The sequence below is a fragment of the Carcharodon carcharias genome, chromosome 25, assembly GCF_017639515.1.
Source record: "Carcharodon carcharias isolate sCarCar2 chromosome 25, sCarCar2.pri, whole genome shotgun sequence".
Lineage (NCBI taxonomy): Eukaryota > Metazoa > Chordata > Chondrichthyes > Lamniformes > Lamnidae > Carcharodon > Carcharodon carcharias.
In genome coordinates, this window is record NC_054491.1 from 17686062 (window position 1) to 17713711 (window position 27650).

At 40.4% G+C, this 27650-nt stretch overlaps 1 protein-coding gene across 6 annotated transcripts in view; it reads right to left on the minus strand.

Annotated features, from left to right (window-relative positions):
* Window positions 1-27650, minus strand: part of LOC121269706 (centrosomal protein of 164 kDa-like) — a 208208-nt gene that overhangs the window by 42724 nt on the left and 137834 nt on the right. For 5 of the 6 annotated variants that reach the window (XM_041174537.1, XM_041174536.1, XM_041174534.1 and 2 more), the window contains 6 exons: window positions 23685-23771; window positions 16163-16239; window positions 12129-12359; window positions 7931-8062; window positions 3136-3352; window positions 1911-1988 (listed from right to left, as the gene is read on the minus strand). In XM_041174537.1, the coding sequence (XP_041030471.1) occupies window positions 1911-1988; window positions 3136-3352; window positions 7931-8062; window positions 12129-12359; window positions 16163-16239; window positions 23685-23771 (822 nt within the window). The remainder of the gene's footprint in view (window positions 1-1910; window positions 1989-3135; window positions 3353-7930; window positions 8063-12128; window positions 12360-16162; window positions 16240-23684; window positions 23772-27650) is intronic. The other variant, XM_041174535.1, reaches the window with a different exon arrangement.

Consider the following 27650-nt stretch of genomic DNA (forward strand, 5'->3'; position numbering starts at 1 on the left):
ACTTTTATTGAAATTAATGCACATGTCCCAGCTCATGTGACAGTTTCACATGAGCGGACATCATAAAAAATTTTTCAACACTTTATTGAATTGTTAAAACTTAAAATTAATCTCCTTGAGGAGCCTTTGTGCCTCAGGGAGATTTCTGTGCTCTTTTGCGTGCCTGCGCTTCCGGGTGCGCATCACGCTGGGCGGGCCTTAATTGGCTCACCCATGTAAAATGGCGGTTCGGACCTGATCAGGGGCGCTTGCCTGCCCCCGCCACCACACAGCACCCCCACCCCGCCCCCGCCGACAGGGGGAAAATTCTACCCAGGATTTTCATTGCTCGGGCTGGGGGTACTGGCCCAGAAAAGAATTCAGAGGCAGCGATAAGAGCTGCCAGATTCTGAAGCGAGCTGTTTAAAAAGCATCCTTTGTTGCTGTCGGCTTGCCACCCAGTTATAATGAAAAAAGTAAGGCCCTCTAGCCCTCATTCCTTACACCGTGTCATCCCCCCACCCCCACACATTCCCCATGCCCCATCTATGCCAACTCATGCCCCCCAGCTATGGCCCATGCCCCCATGCCAAGGTATGCCTTCCACCCATCCCTACGCCCCCTCATGCCCCCATGGAAATGTATGCCTCCCCTCTCAGCCCCTAAGGCTCCTCATGCCAAGCTATGGCACTTCCATGCTGATTCACCCACTATACACTGTATAGAACTAATGGACCCTATACTGACAATAAGACATGTAAAAAATGCTTTTAATAAATGGCCATTTGTTGATAACTTCCCATGGTCTTAAAAAAACTCCCTTCTACTACAAGCCAAGAAAAGTGTCCATCATCCAGACCCTTTAAAGTATCAATAGCTGAAACTGCAAACACTTGAAGCCTCTTTATTTTGTGTAATTAAACATTGTGCAATTGATAGCATAGATCAGAGAGCCAGAGCTGTCAGTCAAATATTGTTTTCCCTGGGGCTCAGGTGTTTCAGTACTCATTTGGTGTCTAGGCTCTTAGCCAAAAACGCATAATGAGGCATAGCTGAAAATCCAGATAAATCCAATAAATATTGGCCAGGCCTAGATTTTGTGCTCAATACCTAGAGTGGGGCCTGAACCCGCCAACTACTGACTCAGAGGTGAGAGCAACCAACTAAACCATAGATGAAAACAGTAGTGCCATATATGTAAATTAATTTAGACTCAGGAATGGTACAAGGATCAGTGTGACACATAATAGGTGGATCAATGCATAGGTGGGCATTCATTGCTGCAATTCTAACTTCAGCTTCTGTCTTTCTGAGAACCTGCTGAGCTGAGAGAGGAGATCACTGCATCCCAAGGGAGTGGAGAAGGGATGAGAGTTAGTGTGGGATAATCTGTTTCCCTAGGTGAATGTGATGCACTTGCACATAGCCATTTCAATGGAGTAGGGACAGGATTGACTACTTCTCCTTGTGGTTCAGATTAGTGTGTGGCATGGGAATAACCAAGAAAGGGAACAGACAGAAAAACTTAGGTCTGTAGATGAGATGTCTCAGCAAAAAGAAGAGTACAAAATAAAACACATCATTAAGTGCTGAAATGCTAAAGTTCGGAGAGCTGATTTTTTAAAGTTCTGTGATGTACACTGAGTACTAACAGCTCGCATGCTCATTATTTTTGATGCACCATAGGGTGTCCCTCCATCTGGTCACCCTGGGGTTTACTTCTTAGGGCATTTCAAGTACAGCAGAACTTGGACCAGAGATGAAGTAAAAATTCATGTGGAGAGACTCCTCTTTGCTTGTGTAAAACAGGTTTTCTGATTCAATTAACCTCCCCATCAGCTGCCTCAGCATTGCGAATTGGACTGTATGAAAAGACGTTGATCCTTTCTGAAATTTTAGCAGTTCTTAATATTTTTTCTTTTATAACTCACTTTTTGATGTTTTTCCTCAGCTGTTGTTTTCAGTCTTTGAATGTCACTAGCGTGCTTGTTCTTAAGCTCCTCCAGTTCCTGCAGGGGAAATAAAAGGTATAAAAATTAAACAAGCAGCTGAGAAGAAAATTCCACCATGTGTGTGTGTGCACGTGTGTATGTATGTATATATATATATATATATATATATAATATACACATATATATATACACACAAAATTATAAGACACTACACAGGTAATCCTGAAGTTAATTTGCTGTAATTGTAACAATACCATTACTATTGACTTAGGTAGTGATTATGATAATAATATTCAGAAACATCAGTTGTCACGGCATCCAATTGGGATAGAAATCTGGCCTGAGCAATTGAACAAGGTTTGGATTTTAGAGAAAACAAAATATTCAAATTTCAACACTGAATCTTATTGATATGTTACGATATGTAGCAAAAATCTTCAGTTATCCACCTTCTGTAACCAATGGGTAACTGACTGCTTGCAAGCACTGACCTTTACCTGTAAGAGTAGACTGAAATGTTCCTTTCATTTTTCTTTTTTCAGATTTCACTGAAGTAACATGACCTTGCAAGAAACTGCAATGAACAGTTGTGAAGGCACTGCTCAAGGGGTACTACTAATCAAACCCAGGCCCTGTAGGAGAATACGTCTGATGCACTGTATCATTCAGCTGAAGCAAGATAAAGTCATCACAAGTTCCAAACAAGACGGATATAGACACCAAAAGGCACAAAAGAGAAATAGCTTCATGGGTGTAATACTGAATCTTTTTGATATATTTTCTCAAAGTTAGAATTCACTTCAAGCATTTATCCTACTCCCAAAGTAACTACTTCCATCAACTTGAAAGTTCATGAGAAAATAGTGTGATTTGTAAGAAAACACTTCTTCATTACTCTGCAAAAATTCAACCATAAAACTATAACCACAATCCCTACCCACCAGCCAGAATTTATGACTTTAATATTCAACGCTTTTGTAAACAGTGTCATATTTTAATTAGTTTTAGAGAATCCAATTGTCTTTTTTGGATAGTAGTTTTCCTTACACATTATCATGTGCTACACAATACAGTGCTGCTCAGTATTCAGGCATACATACAGTTACAGTAATATCATATGTCCAGCAGTACTGATTTTTTTTTTTGTTTAGTGACGATGATTTAAGTCAGGAGCAGAACTTTAGACTCAGGAGCTGAGGCCTACCTCCTTCATTTCTTTTTCTAACTGTTCCCTCAGCTCATCAAGAGCTTTCTCTTTTTTCTTTTCCACAACAACCTTCTCTTCCTTTAAGACTTCATCTGTTTCTTTTCTCATCTGCTCCAGAAGAGCACTTTTTTTGTCCTCCAGGTTTTGCTGCTCAGTAGCCTGCAGCGATCTCAGTTTGTCTCTAAGTTGTTGCAGTGTAGCCTCATTTTCTGTCCTGGAAGGTAAAGCACAGACATTCAAACCAGCTAAAAATAAACTACCAATGGCTACCAAGAACATTACCCATCTGCTGTTCAGTTGCCATTTTGACCAGCACATCTTTGGGCCAGCCGTTTTAGTCAGGTTTTTTTTTTCACTTTTCCTTGCATATCCTTAAACCATGGAACTACTTGGTAAAGGTTGTAGAAATACTCAATACTTTACATCTAGTTTTTGCTACTCATCAGAAAATGCCATATATAAAACATGTCTTTTGCCAAATTACAACCTTACAGTAATTTTGCGATTTTATTTCCCTCAAAATTGTTCAAATTTAATGCAATTTGTACAAATACATTTTGCTATGAGTTGCTATCAAATGAGCAAATTATTTTTTCTTATTAGTTTAACAGGAGCCTATTAATTGCAACACTCCTGAAGTGAGCACAACATTCCTTTTATCCATTTTTTCTGTTAAGCTGATTCCATTAAAAGTAGATAGATGATCTCAATGTACAGCTGAAGATAAAGTAACTTGGAATTAAAGCATCTTTTACATCAGGACTGTTGTTCCCAATAAAATGGCGAAATCTTGCCCACTGAGCTCCTTCGAAATGGGCCTCTTATATGACAGTAAACAGTATGCTACTCACATCTAACCCTAGGTTCTTCTACTTTGTGTGTTGGTTTATAAAAGAGCAATGCCAAACTGATTGCTGCAAATTGCACTTCCAGTAAGAATGCTACACAAGGCCAGTTAGCTTGACGTCTGTCATGGGGAAGGTCTTAGAATTGATCATTGAGGGGGTTACAGCTGGTTTTGGTCCCCTTATCTAAGGAAAGATATACTGGCATTGGAGGCAGACCAGAGCAGGTTCACTAGGTTGATCCCGGGTATGGAGGGATTTTCTTCTGAGGAGAGGTTGAGTAGGTTGGACCTGTACTCATTGGAGTTTAGAAGGATAAGCGATGACCTTATTCAATTATATAAGATTCTTAAGGGGCTTGATAGGGTAGATGCTGAGAGGTTGTTTCTCCTTTGGGAGAGTCTAGAGGCAGAGGGCACAATCTCAGAGTAGGGGGTCACCCATTTAAGACAGAGATGAGGAGGAATTTCTTCTCTCAGAGGGTAGTGAATCTGTGTAATTCTTTACCGCAGAGGGCTGTAGAGGCTGGGTCATTAAATATATTCAAGGTTGAGATAGACAGATTGTTAATCAGTAAGGGTTATGGGGAAAATGCAGGAAAGTGGAATTGAGAATTATCAGATCAGCCATGATCTCATTGAATGGCAGAGCAGACTCAATGGGCTGATTGGCCTATTTCTACTCCTATATCTTATGGTCCACATGTGCTGTGGATAAAAGGGATGTGCTGCACTTGGGTTTCCAGAAAGCATTTGATAAGGTGTCACATCAAACGCTATTGTGGAAAATAAAAGCTCATGGTGCAGGCGGTAACATATTAACATGGATAGGTTAGCTGGCTGGCAGAAAAGAAAGAGAATGCATAAATTAGTCTTTTTCTAATTGACAGGATGTGACAAATGCAGTCCGGCAGGGGACTATGCTGGGGCCTCAACATTTTACATTTTATATCAATGACTTAGATGAAGGGAGTGAAGGCATGGTAGCTAAATTTCTAGATAGGTAGGAAAGTATGTTGTGAAGAGGACATAGGAAGGTCGCAGATGGATATAGATAGGTTGAGTGAGTGGACAAAAATCTGGCAGGTGGAGTATAATGTATGAAAATGTGAAGATGTTCACTTTGGCAGGAAGAGTAAAAAAGCAGGGTATTACTTAAACTGAGAATGGCTGCAGAATTCTGAGGTGCAGAGGGATCTAGCTATTCTAATGCATGAGCCACAAAAAATTAGTATACAGGTACAACAAGTAATTAAGAAGGCTAATGGAATGCTATCCTTTATTACGAGAGGAATTGAACATAAAAGTAAGGATGTTATGCTTCTGTTATACAGGGCATTGGTGGGACCACAGCTTGAATATTGTGTCCAGTTTTGCTCTCCTTAGTTAAGGAAGGATGTAACTGCATTGGAGCTGGTTGAGGTGGTTTACTGGGTTGATACCTGGAAGGAGCACGTTGTCTTATGAGAAAAGGTTAGACAGACTGGGCTTGTTTCCACCGGAGTTTAGAAAAGTGAGGGGTGATCTGATTTAAATATATATAAGATCCTGAATGATACTGACAAGACGGATATGGAAAGGATGTTTCCTCTTGTGGGTGAGTCCAGAACTTGGACTCACTCTTCTAAACTCCAGTGGCAACAAGCCCAGTCTGTCTAACCTTTCCTCATAAGACAACCTGCTCATTCCAGGTATCAATCTAGTAAACCACCTCCGAACCACCCACAACGCATTTACATCTTTCCTTAAATATGGAGACCAAAACTGTACACAATATTCGAGCTGTGGTCTCACCAATGCCCTGTATAACTGAAGCACTGTTTTAATATTAGGGGTTGCCCTTTTAGGACAGAGATGAGGAGAAATCTTTTCTCTCAGAGGGTTGTGTGACTTTGGAACTCTGCCTCCGGTGGCAGTGGAGGCGGGGTCATTGAATATTTTTAAGGCAGGGGTGGATAGATTCTTGTCAGGCAAAGGAATCAAAGGTTATCGGAGATAGGTGAGAATGTGGAATTTGAAACAAACAGATCAGCCATGATCTTATTGAATGGCGGAGCAGGCTCGAGGCACGGAATGGCCTTATTCTACTCCTATTTCATAGGTTTGTAAATTTATATTACCCCTTTGTAGCTGCTTTCCTGTCCGTCTGCTAGGGCTAATTCCAGAAACAGGCACCAGACTATCTGTATACAGCCATAACGAGGGTAAAAACTAAGAATAACAGACAACAAACTCTTTCTTCTTCCATCTTTCAAAAATTCCTTTTCTCCAGTTGGACAACTTGCCAGGTTCCATTCTTAACTATCTAATCAAAGCAAGAGAATCACCTGAAATGGCTTATCTTTCCGCTCCAGTAGTTAGCTCTGGAGTGCCTCAAGGACCTTTCCTTGGCTTCCTCCTATTTCTCACCTAAATGTTGCTGCTCAGTAACTTCATCTGAACACACACCATCAGTTTCCACACATATGCTGACGAACACTCAGTTCTACCTCTCTGTCACCTTTTTCCATTATCCCTAAATTGTCAGATTGGCTGTCTGACATCAGTACTGTCTGAGCAGAATTTTTATCCAAACTAAATATAGGGAATACCAAAGTATTCAGTCTGAGCCACAAACTTGCTCCCTAGCCACGGACTGCTTCCTTGACAACTGCTTGAGGCTGACCCAGACTACTCATAACCTTAGTGTCCTATCCATGCCCAAGGCAGCCTATTTCCAACTCCATAACATCACCCAACTCCACCCTGCCTCAGCTCATCTGATGCTGAAACCCTTGCCCATGCCTGTTAGATCTTGAACTCAGTGCTCCATCACACTCCTGGCTGGCTTCCCACATACTACCTTCCACAAACTTGAGACCATCCAAAGCTCTGCCGCCAGTATCACCAAATCTCATCCACCCATTACCCTTCTATTTGCTATACAATATACACCTGCTTCCAGTTAAGCAATGCCTCAATTTAAAATGCTACCCTGGTTTTCAAATCCTTTCATGCCTTTGCCCCTTTTTATCTCTCAAATCTCTTCAGCCATGCAAGCCTCAGAGATATCTGCACTCCCCTAATTCCGAAGTTTTGAGCATTCTCAGTTATAATTTCTCCAACATTGGTGGCCAGCTGTCAAAGTCTAAGCTCTGGAATTCCCTCCCTAAACCTCTCTACTTCTCTTTCCTCCTTGAAGACATTCATAAAACCTGCCTCTTTGATCAAGTTTTTGGTCATCTTCCCGAACATCTCTCTATGTGGCTTGATGTCAAATTTTGTTTTATAATGCTCCTGTAAAGTGCTTTGGGACACATTACTATGTTAAAGGTGCTACATAAATGCAAGTTGTTGTTAAAAAAAAATCTTACAGAGAATCAAAGTTGCAAGATTGGTAACTGAGAATACAGCAAGTTAACGAGTCATACAAGCCTAGCACCATGCAGCAATTCTCAGAAGGCCAACAAGAAAATTGTATATTTTATGTCAGCAGATTGGAAGACCCAAGAAAAGGTGGATTTCCAGTACCAACTATTATATGGATATTTATGTTTGCCTGAGATACCACATCATCACATCAAGGGCACTGGAATAAAGGGGAGGTGATGGTGTTGTGGTATTGTCACTGGACTAGTAATCCAGAGACCCAGGGTAATGCTCTGAGGACCTGGGTTCGAATCCTACCACAGCAAATGGTGGAATTTGAATCCAATAAAAATCTGGAATTAAAAGTCTGATGATGACCCTGAAACCATTGCTGATTGTTATAAAAACCCATCTGGCTCACTTTAAGAGAAGGAAATCTGCCATCCTTGTCTGGCCTACATGTGACTCCAGACCCACAGCAATGTGGTTGACTCTTAAAATGCCCTCTGAACTAGGGCAACTAGGAATGGGTAACAAATGCTTGCCTGGCCCTCATCCCTAGTTGCCCAAGTTCATCTTTACATTTTTCCAGTCTGTTACCTAATTTCTTTCTCTGTTGCCTCAATTTCATTTTTAATCTGGATTTGCAGTTTGAGCAGCCTGTCACTCTGCTCCTCTTTCAGATGTGCCTCCTCTTCCTCTTGCTCAATCCTGAGTTGCTCTTTTAGTAACCTTAAAGATTGAAAATAAAAAACTGTGAGGTTTCATTCATCTCCATCATCTCCAGAGGTGTGGAACGGAGTTCCTTTGGTAAAAACAGTTACTCAGATAGACCAGAAGGTTTGATTGCTGATTTCTGCTAGGGTGCCATTTGGAGTGATAAAGTTGGGCTCAGTGCTCTTGGGGACAGGGGAAAAAACAGGTTTAAAGAGGGGAGAAAATCAACCAGGGTTCCAATAATTTCTGGGAAGTTCACCTGGATGGATGTTGATTTAGAACAAGATTCAGCTGCACAGTCACAATCTCCATGGTCAATTATCTTGCCAGTGCTCTTTGGCAGAATAGGTGTACTGGATCCGCTTCAGTGGGTAAATTCTGAAGGCCATCCCAGATCCCTGCCAACAATAAGCCCATGTACAATGGCAACAGATGCTCACTTAGAAACAGAATACTGCATCCAAATATTAATTGCAGTTTAAGGCTACACCAGTAAGTAACCATCAGAGCTGAAATGACAGAGTGGGTTACAAAGTCTAAAGATAATGCCCCTCAGTAGTACACAATCAAAGGGACTTTTGTGACCAAAGGGGCAATAGATTACAAATTATATGCATCCAGAATGCTTTTCCTAGGCAATTTTTTGCTTCAATCAATTAAATATATTGCAAATAATTATATGGTAGCATAGAACTTGAGTATTGCTGAAAAAAATACATTTTTTGTCAAAGCTTTTCATCTTGCACTCGTCAAGACAATTTGCAAGAATGCCCAATGTAAAGGGAACAACAATTTATGTTATATGAGAAGAGAGTAGTGATTGGTTGCCAAGTGGACTCTGATTAGTAGAGGCTTTGCCATAGAGAATGCACCAGTTGATGGTGGATGACAATTAATTGCCAAGCATTGTTTGAAATTTAAAACAGACAGCTTGACTCTGATTGATCAAGGCATTGCCCTAAGGAATGAATCAGCGACTGGCTATCACTTATTTTGTTTAGCTGAAATAGGTGCAACGTGTGTACAAGTTCTTTCTGTCTGCAAAGAACACTGCCCTGTGTATTAATATATGCAGCTTCCAGTACATGCAAACGCCACACTGTGAGACCGACTGACAATCTTAAGTTTGTTGCCAGTGTAATTCTTAGCACATTGAGGATTATTTAGAAAATGTTGTCCAAACGTGGAATCACATCTAATGTTGAACACTGTGTTTTGAGTTTTGCAAGCAGGAGCTGGTTGGGTATGGCGAAAGCCCATTGCGAACAGTGGAAGGGACATGCTGTTTGATATGATCAGCCAATTTTTGGGAGATATGACTTACATACCGACCATCATACTAGCACGGACATTCATATGCCACATTACTCATTTGTGCGATTGGCAGAACGTCCTTTTGGCTCGACGGCTGCATCCTGTTAGTGGCGAATACCACTCTTGTTGCTACTGCATAGTAGCAGTGGGAAACAGCTAGCTTTACCTGTTGCTCAAATTTTTGAGATACCCTGCCCTTCCTGGGGAATCTGAGGTAGACTGGACATTTTCCAGGGCTGAAAATGATGGCCTTATTCCAGCTCATGTGTTTGCGTGATATACAGTGCGAAATGGTCTGATCAGGATAGCCAGTGTATTGCTAGGTATGTAGGCTGTCCATCCCAAAGACTGGCTAATCTTATCAAACAGCATGCCCCCAGCTCTGAAGAAGAGTCATATGGTAAGATAAGAGCCCATGGTGTTGGGGGTAGTATATTAGCATGGATAGAGGATTGGCTAACTAATAGAAGACAGAGTTGGGACAAGGGGGGGCATTTTTGGGATGGCAACCTGTAACTAGTGGAGTGCCACAAAGATCAGTGCTGGGGCCTCAAATATTTACAATATATATTACTGACCTAGATGAGGGAAGTGAATGTACTGTCACCAAGTTTGCAGATGACACAAAAATAGGGGAAAGGCAAGTGGTGAGGATGACACAAAGAGTCTACAGAGGGATGTAGACAGATTAAGTGAATGGGCAAAAACTTGGCAGATGGAATATAATGTGGGAAAATGTGAGGTTATGCACTTTGGCAGGAATAATATAGAGGAGTTGATTATTATTTAAATGGAGAAAGACTGCAGAAAGCAGTCCTTGTGCATGAGTCCCAAAAAGCTAACATACAAGTTTAACAGGTAATAGTAAAGGCGAATGGAATGTTGACCTTTATTTCAAAGGGAAGGGAGTGTAAAAATCGAGAAGTCTTGCTAAAGCTATTCAAGGCACTCGTTAGACCACACTTAGAATACTGTAAACAATTTTGGTCCCCTTATTTAAGGAAAGATATACTGGCATTGAAGGCAGTCCAGAGAAGGTTCACTAGATTGATCCCAGGTATGGAGGGATTTTCTTCTGTGGAGAGGTTGAATAGTTTGAGCCTGTACTCATTGGAATTTAGAAGAATGAGAGGCTATCTTATTGAAACATATAAGATTCTTAGGGGGCTTGACAGGGTAGATGCTGAGAGGTTGATTGTGGGAGAGTCTAGGGCCAGAGGGCTTAATCTCAGAGTAAGGGGTCACCCATTTAAAACAGATGAGGAGGAACTATTCTGAGGGTAGTGAATCTGTGGAATTCTTTATCGCAGAGGGCTGTAAGTATAGTATATTGAAGGCTGAGATAGACAGATTTTTAAACAGTAAGAGAATCGAGGGTTATGGGGAAAAGGCAGGAAAGTGGAGTTGAGGATTATCAGATCAGCCATGATCTCATTGAATAGCAGAGCAGAGTCGATGGGCCGAATGGCCTACTTCTGTTCCTACGTCTCATGGACTCGAAACATTCACTTTATCTTTCTCTTCACAGATGCTGTCAGACCTGCTGAGTTTTTCCAGCATTTTTTGTTTTTGTTTTGCATGTCCCTTTTGCTGTTCACAATGGACAAGGTACAGACCATACCCAACCAGTGGGTGCTTGCAAAACTCAAACCACAGGGTCCAACAGTTGATGTGATTCCATGATTGGACAGCAATTGCTAAATAATCCTTAGTGTGCTAAGAATTACGCTGACATTCAATTTAAGATTGCCAGTCAGGTTCACAGTGTGGCGCATTTGCGTGTACTGGAAACTACATATATTAATACACAGGACCCTGTTCTTTGCAGACAGGAAAAACTTGTACCCACATTGCGCACCGTTTCAGCTAAACAAAATAAGTTACAGCCAGTTGCTGGTTCATTTCTCAGGGCAATACCTTGACCAGAGTTAAGCTGCCTGGTTTAAATTTCAAACAATGCTTGGCAGTTAACTGTCAATCACCATCCAACTGGTACATTCTCCATGGCAATGCCTCTACCAATCAGAAATCACTTGGCAACGAATTACTACTCTCTTCTCATATAACATAAATTGTTGTTCCCTTTACATTGGGTATTCTTGTGAATTGTCCTGATGAGTGCAAAACAAAAGGTTTCAACAAAAAAAGGTGTCTATTTTGCTAAATATATTACTAAAGCAAGATTCACTTTGCACATCTTCTGGGGCTACTCTTACTTTTTACACAATGTGGGCAACTTTAATATAACCCAGGAAACTAATGAGATTGGTACAACGCTGATTTCACATGCAGATCAATTTTACTCTCTGAAGTCAGTGGAGAGTAACATTGGGCAGAGTGAAAAATGAGTTCTATTTGATCCCCTGGGTTTCTTACCTGGGAAGCTAGATAAAATTATCCCACTGAGTTGGTTTAAATTTCAGTGAATATTATTATACAGGGAAACATGGTAACAATTTACACACAGCAATATCCTTGAATCTGTAATGCAATGAATGAACAGTTAATTTTACTATTGGTTAATGGAGAATTGTTGACCAGAACATTGGGAAATTCTGCACCCTTCAAGCAGTGCCATGAGATCTTTAATAACCACATGAACAGGCAGACATAGTGGGCTTTATTTATTTATTTAACATTTTATTTGAAGGATGGCACTTCCAATAATGCAGCGCTTCACCAGCATAAGGTTAAAGTGATAACTTATATTATAAACTCAAACTCCAGACAGTGGAAAAAGCTCATTGCCCGTTTCAGAACATAATACCTGAGTTTGTCTTCTTTTTCTCGATAAATTTGCTGTGCTTGCTCTTCCCCTTCTTGCCTGAGCTTATCTCGAAGTTTACAAAGCTGCTCTTCCCTCTCACAGAGAATCTGACTTTCTTCCTTTTCTAGATCTTCACTCAATGTGCTTTGAAGCTCCTCTACAGATTCCTGTGCCTGCAGTTGCCTCTTGCCCTTCTGTTCTTGGTCTTGCTTCTGTTTATGCTGAATACGTCTGTTTTTTCAAAATAAACAAAGGAAACTAAATAGTGAGAGATTAGCAAATTCACTTTAAAAAGCTATATGGTACTTTTCTCCAGATTCTGAAATCTCTGTGTCCACAGGAGCCCCAAAATACCCAGTCAGATTATTATATACTAGCATATCTGAAGGATAGTGAGAAGGCTGGCTTCAGTGTTGGGCTAAGTCAAAAGCCAGTGGGGATACCAATAAGTCAGGTCCAACCTGCAGCCTTCCTTCCTCATATTTAATATTCAAACTTAAGCTAATGGGGAGGTAATGGCATAATGGTATTGTCACTGGACTATTATTCCAGCGACCCAGGTTAATGCTCTGGGGACCCGGATTCAAATCCCACCACAGAAGATGGAATTTGGAATTAAAAGTCTGACGATGATGACAAAAAACATTGCCAACTGTCGTAAAAACTCATCTGGTTCACTAATGCCCCTTAGGGAAGGAAATCTGCTGTCCTTACCTGGTCTGGCCTACATGTGACTCCAGAACCACTGCAGTGTAGTTGACTCTTAAATGCCCTCTGAACAAGGGTAATTAGGGATGGACAATAAATGCTGGCCTAGCCAGTGATGCCCACATCCTATGAATGAATGCTTAAAAAAAAGGACATTTATTCTTTTGAATCTTTAGCAGAGTTCTCTACTTTGGGTCTTGATCATTCATCTGTAGTTCTGAATTTATAAACAAGAACTGTCAAACTGACATTTTTCTAACTAAGTAGGAATGTGACCAATTCAATTTTAAAACATCATTGAAAGCAGTGTCCAATGCACTTAGTGATGCTTCCAAATGAGAATACACAGAAAAACTGGAGCAGCATCCTCTCTAAAGACAGTAGACTATGTTAATATTTGAGCACCAAACTCAAATACTAGCTCAAATATAAAAGCAAAAAACTGTGGATGCTGGAAATCCAAAACAAAAACAAAAATACCTGGAAAAACTCAGCAGGTCTGGCAGCATCTGCGGAGAGGGACACAGTTAACGTTTTGAGTCCAAATGACCCTTCAACAGAACTAAGTAAGAATAGAAGAGAGGTGAAATATAACCTCGTTTAAGGGGGGGGTGGGACAAGCTTAAACTAGCTTATATTTCACCTCTCTTCTATTTTTACTTAGTTCTGTGGAAGGGTTATTCGGACTCGAAACGTTAACTGTGTCCCTCTCCGCAGATGCTGCCAGACCTGCTGAGTTTTTCCAGTTATTTTTGTTTTTGTTTCAAATACTAGCTCACTAGTTCACTCATGTTGACATGGCCGCAAATGAAGAAATGCTTTCAGCCCTCTGCATTTCTCCATTTCTGCTGGATAACTATCAAAATCAATATATTGTTTGCACATTAAACATTAAATGAAGATTGAAAATCTAAACATCTTGTAGTGTTAGCTGAAACAGATGCGAATTGACTTTTACTCTCCTGATGATCATCCACAACTAAACAGCAATTTCTGATGCACTTAGTTATGCAGTGTCCAGCGAGGCAATGTGCTGGAACTGCTGCAATCTCTTCCACCCTTGTTTTTATAGCCTTTAAGAATTTTGCCCTAAAAATTTCCATATAGAAGGTAATTTTTAAACATTTCAAAATTGACACTTTTACAAACACTACAATTATTCACTGCAACTGCTGAAGCCATTTTACCTCATTATTATCCAGCGGTGAGATGAGAACATTTTGTACACAGCAAGTTATTATGATTTAGATTGCACTGCCTGAAAGGATGGTGGAAGCAGTTTCAATAGTAACTATTTAAACGGAATTGAATATGTACTTGAAGGGTAGAAAATTGCAGAGCTATGGGCAAAGAGGAGTGTACTGGGACTAAATGGATAGCTCTTTCAAAGAGCTAACACAGGGAAGATGGCCTGAATGGCCTACTTCTGTGTTACAAGATTCAATAATTCTGTTACAACCGTTTACCCTTCCCCCAGAGCAGTTCAGGAGCCAAGACATCCACATTCAATTTCTGGGATGAAAGTGGGTTGAAAATTAATGAGAGAATAAGAATTTAACATAAAGAGGAGGAATAAGAAAGTAAGTAATATTCAGTAAGGACAGCCTATCAACAACTGAGGCAAGATAAAACACACAAAACATTCAGCATTAAAAAAACTACCGTGATATCATGCAATAACATAATTCAATCACACTAAACAAAACTCTAGCTGCTATCAGAAGCCTCACTGTTCTAGAGGGGCAGTAGCTGCTCTTTACTAGCCATTAGTTGCACTATACTCTCATTATTCTTAGGGCAATCATCGTTTTCCTTCTTGCCTGGCAGATTACTTAAAAGACTCATTTTTTTTTCATCTTCGTGTGTATCATTATGTGCAATCTTCTCATTCTCGCTCCATAGGAATTTAGGGAAAGGGTAAAGACTAAGCACAAGAAACTATTATTATGACAAACCATGATAGTCTTCTCACATCATCAACTCCTGATGGAAGCTCCATGAAGATGATGCTGCTTCAGTCATCTGAGCACTGCATTGATAGCAGACAAGCTGTCAGCAGTAATGCCAGATTCCTGGGTCCCAGAATATTGAGTTGGGAAAGTACAGAAGGAATAGAGTGCTTAAAAAAAATCTAAAAATGAGGAATTTACCTTTTTCATTCCTTTCCATAGTATTTCCTCTTTCTTCCTCTTTGTTCTAAAGCTGAATCATTTTAGTGAAAGCATTATATTAACTTCAGCGGTAGTATCATGTATTTCCTTTCATTGCCTTCCTCTGCTAGCTATAGGAGTTAGAATTGATCAGATGTCTGAAAAGGCTGATTCTACTGCAGATCTTCTGCAGATCAACAGATTTTAGCTATCCTTTGTATAATTTTATTTATATTGCAATTTAACTTGTCCTGTTCATCATCTTGAATCAACCTGACACACTGTTAAAGTATGTGGACATTATCGGAACCATCACATTAGTCTATAACCCAGGTTGAAGAGTTGCCTACCAGCATGGATGTGGTTATTTTGGTTATCAATAAGTTGACCTTTTACTCTTAAAATTAGCTGACATGTTTTGGGCAAATTTAATAGGGCAGCTGTTGAGCGTGAGACAGTTGTTGGATACAATACAAACACCAGAGGTAACAGTCATGAAGGTAATTTTATCCCTTCTTTTTGGCTTCTTCCACGGGTCACCAAAGTCGTTAGATGCAGGTAAAACTGTAAATAGTTCATTTTCCCCACCAACAGGCTCACTGAAACTACTCTGGGGAAAATCCACAATTGGCAGGAATGGGAGGTCAGATTCATGGCTGAATTACAAATTTTGTGTTCATACTAAAATAACTAAATTAAAGTAACAAGTTAATTCCTAAGAAATAGATCACACGCTTGTCACTATGAACCTAAAAACCGCAAGTCATCTGTAATCACAGATTCCTTAATCCTTTCAGAAGAACTATTAGCAATGGGAAAGCAATTTACCAATATTTTATAATACAGCAAAGTGCAGGGGGTGGCACCAAAATGGATGTGTATGAGGGTCTGCGCAACAGGATAACACATGGTAGGTAACATTCTCCATGTTTAGATCTGTTACCAAGGTTAAACCAGCCTGGGAAAAATAAGGCTTACATGCACGAGAGTGAAATGAAACCTGTTTAATCTGTAACGTTTCCAATGTGTGAGATGCATCATCAAGCTACACAATGCTATATGGTGCTCAAAGTTTGTGTACCATCATTAACGTAAAGCTCTGACCGTGGATTGGTATTTGGGTTGACAGTTCACATATATGATACTAGGGTTTGACCCTGGCTATCTGATAATTACCTTTCAGCAGCTTCTGCTCTTTTTCTTCTTTCATCATCTTCGAGGTTTAGCTTCTTGCCATCTCCATCCTCACACTTCTGAAAAAGAAAATCACAATTTTGTTTGAAACCCACCACTTTCTGTGTAATTTCTTACAAATAAACATATATCAATTCAAATGTTAACCTTTGACAATTTCAGAAAAAGATGTTTTGTTGAGTAATGCCAAAACTTATTACTAACTGAACGCAGTAATCATAGGAACATAAAAACAGAAGGAGACCATTCACTCCCTTGAGGCTGTTCCATCATTCAACGAAATCATGGCTGATGTATATTCTAAAGCCATTTACCTTGACTCCATATTCTTTAATACCTATGGCTAGCAAAAATTTATCGATTTTAAGTTATTAATTGAGCTAGCAACTAACACCTTTTGTGAGAACGAGTTCCACACTTCTCCCATCTTTTGTGTGAAGTAACTTTTCTTCTAAATGGCTTGCCTCTAATTTTAAGGTTATGTCCCCTTGTCTTCGACTCCTTCAGCATCGAGTAAAGTTTCTTTCTATTTAACGTCTTAATATTCTAAAAACCTCATACAAATCACCCAATAACCTTCTACGTGCAAGGGAATTACAGGTAGCCTCTCCTCAGAATTTAATTAATCCTGGGAATGTTGGTAACATTTTGGTATGTCTGGGCTGCATTCCTCCCAAAATATCCTTTCTAAGGTATGGTGCCCAGAAGGAGAAATAGTACTTCAGTTGTGATCTAGCCAGGGCTTTTTATAGCTGTGACAGAGCATCCTCCCCTTTATGTTTTATTCCTCTAGATATAAATACTAACATTCTATTAGCCTTCTGGATTATTTTTTTAACTGACCATTACATTTTAGTGATTTGTAAACGTAAACATTAAATCTCTTTGGATCTCCGCTGGTCCTAGCTTTTCACTATTTAGAAAATACTCAGATCTATCACTTTTTCATACAAAATATAGTCAATAGTTGAGGGCCTCAGCACAGATCCTTGTGGGACACCACTAATTACTTTCTTCTAATTTAGACACATACTTATTATCCCTACCCTTTATCTTCTTTCACCTAAGCAATCTGCTAACCAGGCAATGATTTGCCTTCAATTTTAGCTCTAATGTGTAGTTTTTTGGAGTCCATATTCCTCTGTCTATTATGTTAGTTACACCCTCAAAGTATTCAATTGGGTTCATTAATCTACCTTTTACAAATCAGTGTTGGTTCTCTCTAATCAGCTCAAAATTTTCTAAGTGCTCAACACTGTCCTTAAGAATAGATCCCAATAATTTCTCCACAATACTGTTTCTATCTCTTGTGTATATGCTGGAACTTTCAGAATTGCTGGAATCAATAGAACCCTCTGAAGTTAGAGATATATTCTTACTTTGACCCCAAATTATTGTGTTTCAATTGGATGCTTAAGATTTTTAAAATTTAAATAAAAGGGTAGTTACAGTTTAAATGGACATAATTCTCCCTCAGTAGGATTCAAAATGGAAGCCTAAAGATGGCTAACCTATGGGAAAAGACAAGTGCTGTGTGAAGAAATCAATTTTGCTAGTTAGTCTGATGAACCAAAATTTTAAATATTAGTACATGCAGATTGACAGACAAGTGTTTTCAAATGCTTTCATGTGCCAAAAGTAAAAGAACTGTTTATATCTCTTTCCCCAAGTGTTTAAAATTTTAGGAACCCCTCAAATAATCAAGTCAACACTTCACAATATAAAGGATAACTGTTTCCAAGACAAAGCTCAAAGTCTGACAGAGTACAATGCCATCTCAACCCCAGAATGTGGCAATGCCTCATAGCATGTTCCAGACTCTATAGGAACATAGGACTTGGGAGCAAGGATAGGCCATTTGGCCCTTTGAGCTCATGGCTGATTTGATTGTGGTCTCAACTCCACTTTCCTGTCTGCTACTCAAAACACTTATCTATCAAAAATCTAAGTCTGCACTGAATAAATTCAATGACTCTATGCTATTCAATGTATAACTGCTGTTACCAAGTTAAAAATTTAATAACAAAATAACATGGATGATCCATCTCGGCCTCCTCTTGCGGTCCCCAGTATCACAGATGCCAGCCTTCAGCCAGTTCAATTCGATTCCACGTGATATTGAGAAACAGCTGAAGGCACTGGAAACTGCAAAGGCTAATGGGCTTGACAATATTCTGGCAATAGTATTGAAGACTTGTGCTCCAGAACTTGCCGCGCCCCTAGCCAAACTGTTCCAGTACAGCTACAACACTGGCATCTACCTGGCTATGTGGAAAAATGACCTGGTATGTCTTGTACACAAAAAGCAGAACATCCAACCCAGCCAATTACTGCCCCATCAGTATACTCTCGATCATCAGTAAAGTAACGGAAGGGGTCATCAACAGTGTTATCAAGTGGCACTTGCTTTGCAATAGCCTGCTCACTGACGTCCAGTTTGGGTTCCGCCAGGGCCACTCAGCTCCTGACCTCATTACAGCCTTGGTTCAAACATGGACCAAAGAGCTGCTATCGAGGTGGAGTAAGAGTGACTGCCCTTGACATCAAGGCAGCATTTGACAGAGTGTGGCTTCAAGGAGCCCTTGCAAAACTGGAGTCAACGGGAATCAGGGGGAAAACTTTCCGTGGTTAAAGTCAAGCTTGGAGATCAGTCAGCTCAGCTCCAGGACATCACTGCAGGAGTTCCTCAGGGTAGTGTCCTCAGCCCAACCATCTTCAGCTGCTTCATCAATGATCTTCCTTCCATCATAAGGTCAGAAGTGGGGATGTTCACTGATGATTGCACAATGTTCAGCACTATTCGCAACTCCACAAATACTGAGGGGAGATGGTTGCATAGTGCTATTGTCACTTGACTGGCACTCCAGAGACTCAGGGAAATGTTTGACTTGGGTTAAAATCCCACCATGACAGATGGTAAAATTTAAATTCAATAAAAATCTGGAATCAAATGATGACCATCAAACGATTGTCGTAAAAAACCATCTGGTTTACTAATGTCCTTTAGGGAAGAAAATCTCTGGCCTACATGTGACTCCACTCTTAAATTCCCTCTGAAAGGCAATTAGGGATGGGCAGTAAATGCTGGCCTAACCAGGGACACCCACATCCCAGGAATGAAAAATAAACATCCACGTCCAAATACAACAAGACCTGAACAATACCCAGGCTTGGGCTGATAAGTGGCAAGTAACATTCACACCACACAAGTGTCAGACCATATCCAACAAGAGAGAGTCCAACCATTGCCCCTTGATGCTCAATGGCATAACCATCACTGAATCCCCCACTATCAACATTCAATGGTTATCAATGACCAGAAACTGAACTGGACTAGCCATATAAACACTGTGGCTACAAGAGCAGGTCAGAGGCTAGGAATTGTGTGACGAGTAACTCACCTCCTGACTCCCCAAAGCCTGTCCACAAGGCACAAGTCAGCAGTGTGATGGAATACTCCCCACTTGCCTAGGGGAGTGCAGCTCCCACAACACTCAAGAAGCTTGACACCATCCAGGACAAAGTAGCCCGTTTGATTGGCACCACATCCACAAACATTCACTCCCTCCACCACTTACGCACAGTAGCAGCAGTGTGTACCATCTACAAGGTGCACTGCATGAATTCACCAAGGCTCCTTCGACAGCACCTTCCAAATCCACGACCACTACCATCTAGAAGGACAAGGGCAGCAGATTATTGGAACACCACTGCCTGGAGTTCTCCACCAAGTCACTTACCATCCTGACTTGGAAATATATCGTCGTTTCTTCAGTGTCGCTGGGTCAAAATCCTGGCATTCCCTTCCTAACAACACTGTGGGTGTACCTACACCACTTGCAGTGGTTCAAGAAGGCAGCTCACCACCACCTTCTCAAGGGCAACTAGGGATGGGGAATAAATGCTGGCCCAGCCAGCAAAGCCCACATCCTGTGAACAAATAAAAAAAAAACAAAATAAATATATTTTTTAAATAACATGCAAGGTTACCGAGTGGTGCAACGGTTTAAACATTGGCCTCTCACTTTTGTGTTCATATCCAGTCCAGAGTGAAAAGGATGAAAGGCTTCTTGATTTCCAATAAGTCAAAAATGAAATATGTTTGACCAATCCCACTCAAAAGAAATAAGAAAATGCCACAAGTGTAGCAGAGGTGCTCTTCTGTGTTTGGAGTTGAGGCACAGTGTTTTATAAAAGAGCAGAGTGAGCTTTACTCTGCATTTAACTGATCTACAAGTGGTTGATGCCATAATGCATGCCCAGAGAGTGAGAAATGCTCCATTTCCCAACAGTGACATCCCTCATCCAGATAAGGACAAAATTCACACACAAAAAAGTGATTTTTATTTTTTAAATTCAATTTAAAAGGTTAGCGATTTCTGCGGTAATTTGGGACAGCCAAGTGCAGCTGCTAGTTCCACCATAGTACATGCTATTCCATCACTGAATGTAGTTATGCAAGTCCTTATTTACAGCCCTTTAGTATTTATAAGGTGACTCTGCCATCTGCTCTTTGGATACAAGCACAGGCGAACAGTCCAGAAATAGAAATCTCTAAAATAGCTGACAAGTCAGGGGAATTTCTAAACTGAACCAACAGACGGAATCCCGAGCATCACACCACAAAATATAATTGAACTGGTGTTTCTTATGACAGGTTGTTTTCCATTAAACAATTTCTTCCAAACTGTGGTACTAATTTAGGATCTTTTCCAAAAGAAACCTACTAGATTGGAATACTCGTACTTTCTTCATACGGTACCATACATATGTTTATTTATTCAAATAAGTTATGAAGTTGTAAAGAAAATAAGCACTGAACATGCCAGCATTACAATACCTGCATTAAAATTACTTTTGGATGAACTCAACTATAATTTTTTTCAAAAGGTATTGGATAAACACTACATTAATGGCACAAGTTGACCACAATATCAACTTGCCAAATAAACAACATCCCTCCATGCAACATAAATGCAGTTACTTACCTTTAGCCCTCCTGAAGGAACTTAAAATTTATTTCTTCCCCCCAACTGTTCCTCTGCCAAAGATTCGTGTGAGTGTAGATGCTAAGTGTTAATGGATTAATTCACTGTGGGGAATATCACAGTTTTACAATTCCCATTGAGACCAATAACTTTTTAACAGAGATATGAATTTTCCAGTGACTGACGCAAAGGGTTGCACAATAGTTTTAAGACTTTTAATGTAACAAATAAACTAAAATCAACATCAAATACACCAGTGCTTCCCAATAGCCTTTCCCCAATAAGATTCCATTTTAATGCCTCAGACTTAGTGTGATCGCAGAGTGAAAACTGGGAGGGTAGGAGGGTTAGAGAGTTGTTGAACAGAGAGTGGGAGGAAGTTGTTGAGTGCGGGGGCTGGGGGGGCAGGGAGTTTAAAACTGCTGTTTTTCCCTGAAAAAACAACAACCCACCTTTTTGTAGGCTGTGGTTGTAGCAGCGATCGGACCTCAGAACATACACTTACACCCAACAACAGAAAAAAAAAACATTTAAAGGGGCCTTGTAGTTGTCAAACCCAGTTCAAACTCCATGGCCGCTATTGCTGCCTTAAGAGCTCACAACTCCAAAATCTCAAGCTGCGACACTACTGGGGTTTGTGACCCACAGTTTGGGAACCCTTGGATTGCACATTATTGAATAGGCAATTAATACACTAAACTACAGAAAAGGCATTCCCTATTAACTTACAACTGAAAATGCTGTGACATTACACTGCACTCTCAACAGAAATGTAATTCTGTGTTTAAAACCCCAAGCTCCTCCTGACGTTATTAGGATTGCTCTCCCTGCCCCATCAGGGTGAATCTTTCAGTATCCTTTTAAACTAATCCCTTCACTCAATCTTCATAATTGAATGGATTTCTAGCAGCAAGGCACTCTCTGGCAATTCCTTGGTCTCCAACTCACCACACGCCTTGTTTCTTCAAATAGGGGATCCATCCTCACCAGCAATCTACTTCATAGTTAACTCAAAAACAGTCCTTTCCTTCTGCCTGGCAAAACAGCACCTTTTGTGGGTGGTCTTGCCCAAATTTTTGTCTGACTGTCTCTGAAGCTGCCTCCTTCTCTGTGGTCAAGGTGTTAAAACTTGCACCTTACTTTCAATAAGTTTTTATTTGAGTTTCTGTCTCCATAACAAGCAGATCACATGGGCCTGTTTCTGAGTAGACGTCATATTCCCCTCTCCAAACTACTTCATTTTACCTTGAATTAAACAAGATTGTTTAAAACATAACTGTCTTATGAAGTTCAGTGTATGTAGAAACAATCAACATCTATAATGACTTCACTGACATCTATATGAACAGCTTCTGGCGTTAAAAGGAAGGACCATCACAATCTTCTTTTTGACAAGCCTAGCTCAGTGGCATCAATCTTACCACCCCACTTGATATATGCTAACCTAGCATAAATCAGGAACCTACAACTTTACTGACTTTAATAGTTTAGTTACATTTACATGAGCAGTGCACTTACCAGCAGAAGCTTTGAGGAAAGTTTAGAACAACGCAACTTCTGACTAACTAGCCTCACTGGTTTCTGCTGTCTCTCTGTCAGTTACAGAAATTGATGTAGTGGTGAGCCCATTGCAACTGATATGTCACACACGACTTTGGGAAAAGATCAGTCTAGAAGTGGGAGTGTGCATGAAGCAGCAAACCTCCTTAGCCCACCCATAATAAAAGTTGCAGTTTTGGCAGAATACTCACTTTTCATAAGCATTTAATAAAAATGCAAAGGTGCTAAAAGAGGATACCTCTCCTACGCATCAATTTGCCAGTGGAATTGCGTTATTAGCTACTCCAGTGCTTACAAATTGTGGACAAATTATCTCAGCTAATTTAGTTATTGCAACAGCATTTAAAGACAGTTCCATTTTTAAGTTTAACATCTTAGTTTGACTAATGGCTACTGCCAGGCTGGTACGTATATAGGTTATGATGTGGCCTTGGCTGAGGCTCTATTGTGGTTAATTCAGAAACTTGCTGTTCTCAAACACTGGAGATATTTTGGTGAAAAAGAGAGGTTAAGGTGGAAAGCAAATCAAATTTCATAAAGACTTATCCAAAATCTATTCTTACAAGGATCAATATTCCAACCATCTTTTTGACACAAGGTCATTTCAAACTACTTTAGCTAGTAATGTCTCCAACATTGGCAGAGGGAAAAGCTAAGAGCAGACAACAAAAGAAAACACTGAACTAAAGTTAGAGGATAATATAATGGCTTCACTAAAGTGAGTCAGTATCATAACAAAGAGAAAAGAGGCAATTGGTAATTTGGAGAGGAGCAGAAAAGATAAATCCTCCAAGATCTTTAACTCTAAGACATAAATAAACACAGAAAAAGATTGCATTGCAATATTAAAGCTGAAAATAAGAGAACTCCTCAAAAGACTAATATCTCAGTGAAGTTGAACTTGGAATTGTCGTACAAGTCTGAAGAGATAAAGAGGCTTAATTTGATCTGGTTACCTCAGGTTTAAGTTGTTGATCCAATGCAGGTAAGAGAGATTCCACGTCCAGGAGTCTTTCCACTGCTTGAATTTGGATCCCGAGATCCTGAGCAGAACAGGGATAAGAGTGATAAGATGGACAATACAGAAAAAAGTAACCTGAATACATTTTCTACACAAATATCATTTAATTATTTGCTCTTGAGAAAATGCCCAAACAAATAATTTGCAGAATACCTTTTTCATAAAATTATGCTTTAATTGAGCATAAGTAGTGACCTTATCACTGAAATGTCAAGTTCCCCATCGTTCCAACTTGCATTTAAATAACTTCCTCCCTTATTTCTACTTCAGCCTTCACGAGAGTCACCATGCAGGATTTTTTCCACGGGTTTCTGAACCCCGCTGTCAGGCTCAAATTGGGGTCAGAAGCCAGCACTTTGTGAGAAACGGTCACTCAATGTGATTTTTCCCAGAGTGGCCAATTAATGGCCAGAGGGCAGATTTGCTGTCCACTTAAGAGTGGGAGGTGGGTTCTCAAAGCTGTAGAGCCAATCAGAGACCTCCAGCTTGAAAGCAGCAGCAGGATGTAACGAAAGGTGGGTGAGAGAGAGAGGGTATTTCAAAATAGAAATGCCCTCTCTCCAATATTTCTGAAGTTCAAATAATAAAAGGCTTTTGCAGCCAGACCACCAGCGGAGGTGAGGGAAAACCCCTCTCTAGGGTGGCTGTGCCTGCTGCTGCACCCAAAGAGGGCCTTGGAACCTGTTTGGACTGCTGCTATTCTAGCCAGCTATAGGGACGTGGCCTCCAGGTAGCAAAAAATATTTTTTTGGTCTCAACTCTAAAGTTGAGATCACATGGGGCAGAATTTTGCCATCGGCGAACGGGGGCGGGGCCCGTTCCCGGACACCTAAAATGATGCGGGATGATGTCGGGCGGAACCCTTAAGTCACCCCGCTGTGGGCCCGCCGACCTGTCAATGGCCACTTGAGGCCATTGACAGGATCAATTAAGCAATTGAAGGACCTGCCCGTCCAACCTTAAGGTTGGCGGGTCGGCCAGGAGCCCCAGCGGCAAATAGAGAAAACATGAAACCTCATCCAGCAGCAGGATGAGGTTTCATGTAGGGTTTTAAAAATTGTAATAAAGTTACGTAAATTATGAACACGTCCCAACTCATGTGACATTATCACATCAGGGGATATGTAAGGGAATTTTTTTTTCTATTTTTAATATTTTTAAAAGTTGAGACGATCTCCCTGAGGCTGCACTTAGCCCCAGGGAGATGAATGCGCTCTTTCGTGTGCATGCGCGAAAAAGCGCACTCGATTTCAGGGATTCCCCCCCGCCCCCGCACAGGGAGCGCAAAGTGCTTCCAGGCTGACGTCACACTGGGTGGGCCTTAATTGGCCCGCCACGTAAAATGGCAGTGCGGCCCCGATCACTGGTAGCGATCGGCTCCGCGGCTGCCAGCGATTGGGTCAGGCCCGCCCACCCGACACATGGGAAATTCTGCCCATTATATTTTTACATATTGCAGTTAATTCAGAAACCTGCTTGAAAATTTGCTGATCCCTGTTAAATTATTAATCCTGATTCCCTGAATGTGTCAGTGGTAAGGCACTATTGTGTTATGGGATTGAGCAATATAATCTGGAAGATCCAAGGTTTTATTTACAGTTTTTATTGAGTTAAGCAAAGTTTTACTGAGGGTGGCATTGCTAATGCTATATCCCTGGACTAGGGAGGGACAGAAAACAAACATTAATTCCCACTGTTGTTGTCCATTGAACTCCGTTGAAAATGTGCACGAGAACAGGAATGCCTATGCCAGTGGATACTGAAGGTTTGTCATGGAATAGTACTCCAATCAAAAATAACACTTCCAAGAGGGAACAAATCAACGGAAAAGATGGGGGACAAGGATGAAAACCCAATTTGGTAGCAGATTCTGTGTCTGCTCCTTCACCCACCACTCATACCCATCCCAAATAAGGCTGGTTGTTCTGATTACTGCAGTGTTGCAAATCATTTTTTAATCAGTAGTTAACTGTAGACGACAAATTTAAATCTACTTAATTTAAAAGAATCATCAAGGGTCAGGAGCAGGTTCCCCATTTCATTATTCAAAAATGAATGGCACAATGTTCGTACTTTTATTTCAATTTGATGTTTTGTGCCGTCAACAGACCAAACATACATTATGGGTCTCGTCTGAAAGAAGCTCAAAATAATCCTGTCAAGTAGCACTTACAAAGTACCAAGTGAGGCACAAACATTACCATGAGGGCTGACCACGTAAAGCTACTCTATTGTGTGCTAAGCAACTTTATAACTCTCAACTGTCTCAATGCTGATCTGTTGGAAACATTTTTGATAAGGTGGTTAATGACATTGCTCAACAGGATATAAAACATTAAGAGTTATTTTTAAGAATGCTACGCAGAAATGGGATCACAATTAATGGCATAAGAAGGCAAGATGATAGAGGCCTTTCAACAGCAACATCCATTAGGTAAAAAGCTTTACAATAATTTCTATTAAATAAACAGCGCACCTATGGAGAAATGATGGATGCCTGAGTAAACATTCCATTTACAAATGAACATTCACATCATTAAGTGTGCCCCCTTTAACTGCCTTGTGTACCAAATTTAATTCCCTATTTGTGAGGAATTAGTTGATGGTAGTCAGGGAAGTTGTTACAGAATTATAATTGGCCACAGTGCCCTTGGGCTGAAGGGGGAAAAAAAGTCATCCACTCCTGATAGTTAACCAAGGACCCAGATGCAAAGTGGACTTTGGGTATGAATAGGATCAAACTCTGTTATGAAGTAAGTCACAGCTAAATAAACCCTGATGTGCTTCACAGAGGAAATTAGAATTTGATTAGATGGCATACAAACTAAAATCACTAAGCAGAAGCTAGCCTGTAAATTATTTCTATCATGCTCAGAGTTCTTCTTGTCTGCCTATTTCAGTAAAGGCAAGCAATCTTGTGGCATCATTTAAAGAGTAACATCATAGCTCTATATCCCTCAAACAATATCCACAAAAACAGCTCAATTAGCCATTAGCCATTTGTGAAATTGCTGTATACAAATTAGCTGCCTCATTGGCTTACAAAACAGTGACTCCACCTCAAAAGCACTTAATTTGCTAAGATGTCCCAAGGATCCAAAAGGTGATGTCTAAATGAAAGTTCCTTCTTTTATACCTTTTCTTTCCCACCCTCACCAACACCTTGACTGTTCCCTCTTTCCTATGATTTCACAGGCACACTATTCAAGTGCAGCAAATATCAGTTGAGCCTGATGCTGACCTCACTGGACTCATGGGGTTTGCTGTAATAGCAAGACGCAGTGGGAACCTCGAGTATTTATTCCCCTCCAGGACCTGTTGATAGCAAGTGTTGTGTTCCAATCACTATCCATTCTGGGATCGGTTATCTCAGTATTATCAATGATCAAACTTGGTATCTTCCTAATTTGTAGCTGAGCTACTCATTCGTGGAAACCAGTTAAGCAATTAAGGGAGCTTCTCAGGACTTTTGAGTGAGTACTTAAATGGAATATTATTACTTTGCCTGAACTACTAACATTCATACTGTTTAGCTAAAAACAGTGATCAGTTGGGATAGGTTATATACATCCAAGGTTAAGTACCATGACATCCTATTTCAATGTTCTGAATTCAGAAACCTAACCACATGGTCCAAATTATTCATGAGTTTCTAAAAATGCATTATTTTTAAAATTAGATAACGGTATGAGAATTTTTTTTTTTTTACAGATACAGCCATTGCAATTATCTTCGAGTATTGGTTGCAGTGGAAGATGCTGGCTTATGTCACCTTTCAGAAAGAGATTGAGAAATTACTCCTGTCTGCTTTGAGACGTCCCGAGGTTGTGAAAAATACTATTTCGTTCCAAGGTCTTTCTTTCTTTTCTTTGCTTATAGCATGCTGTGTTACAAGTTCATT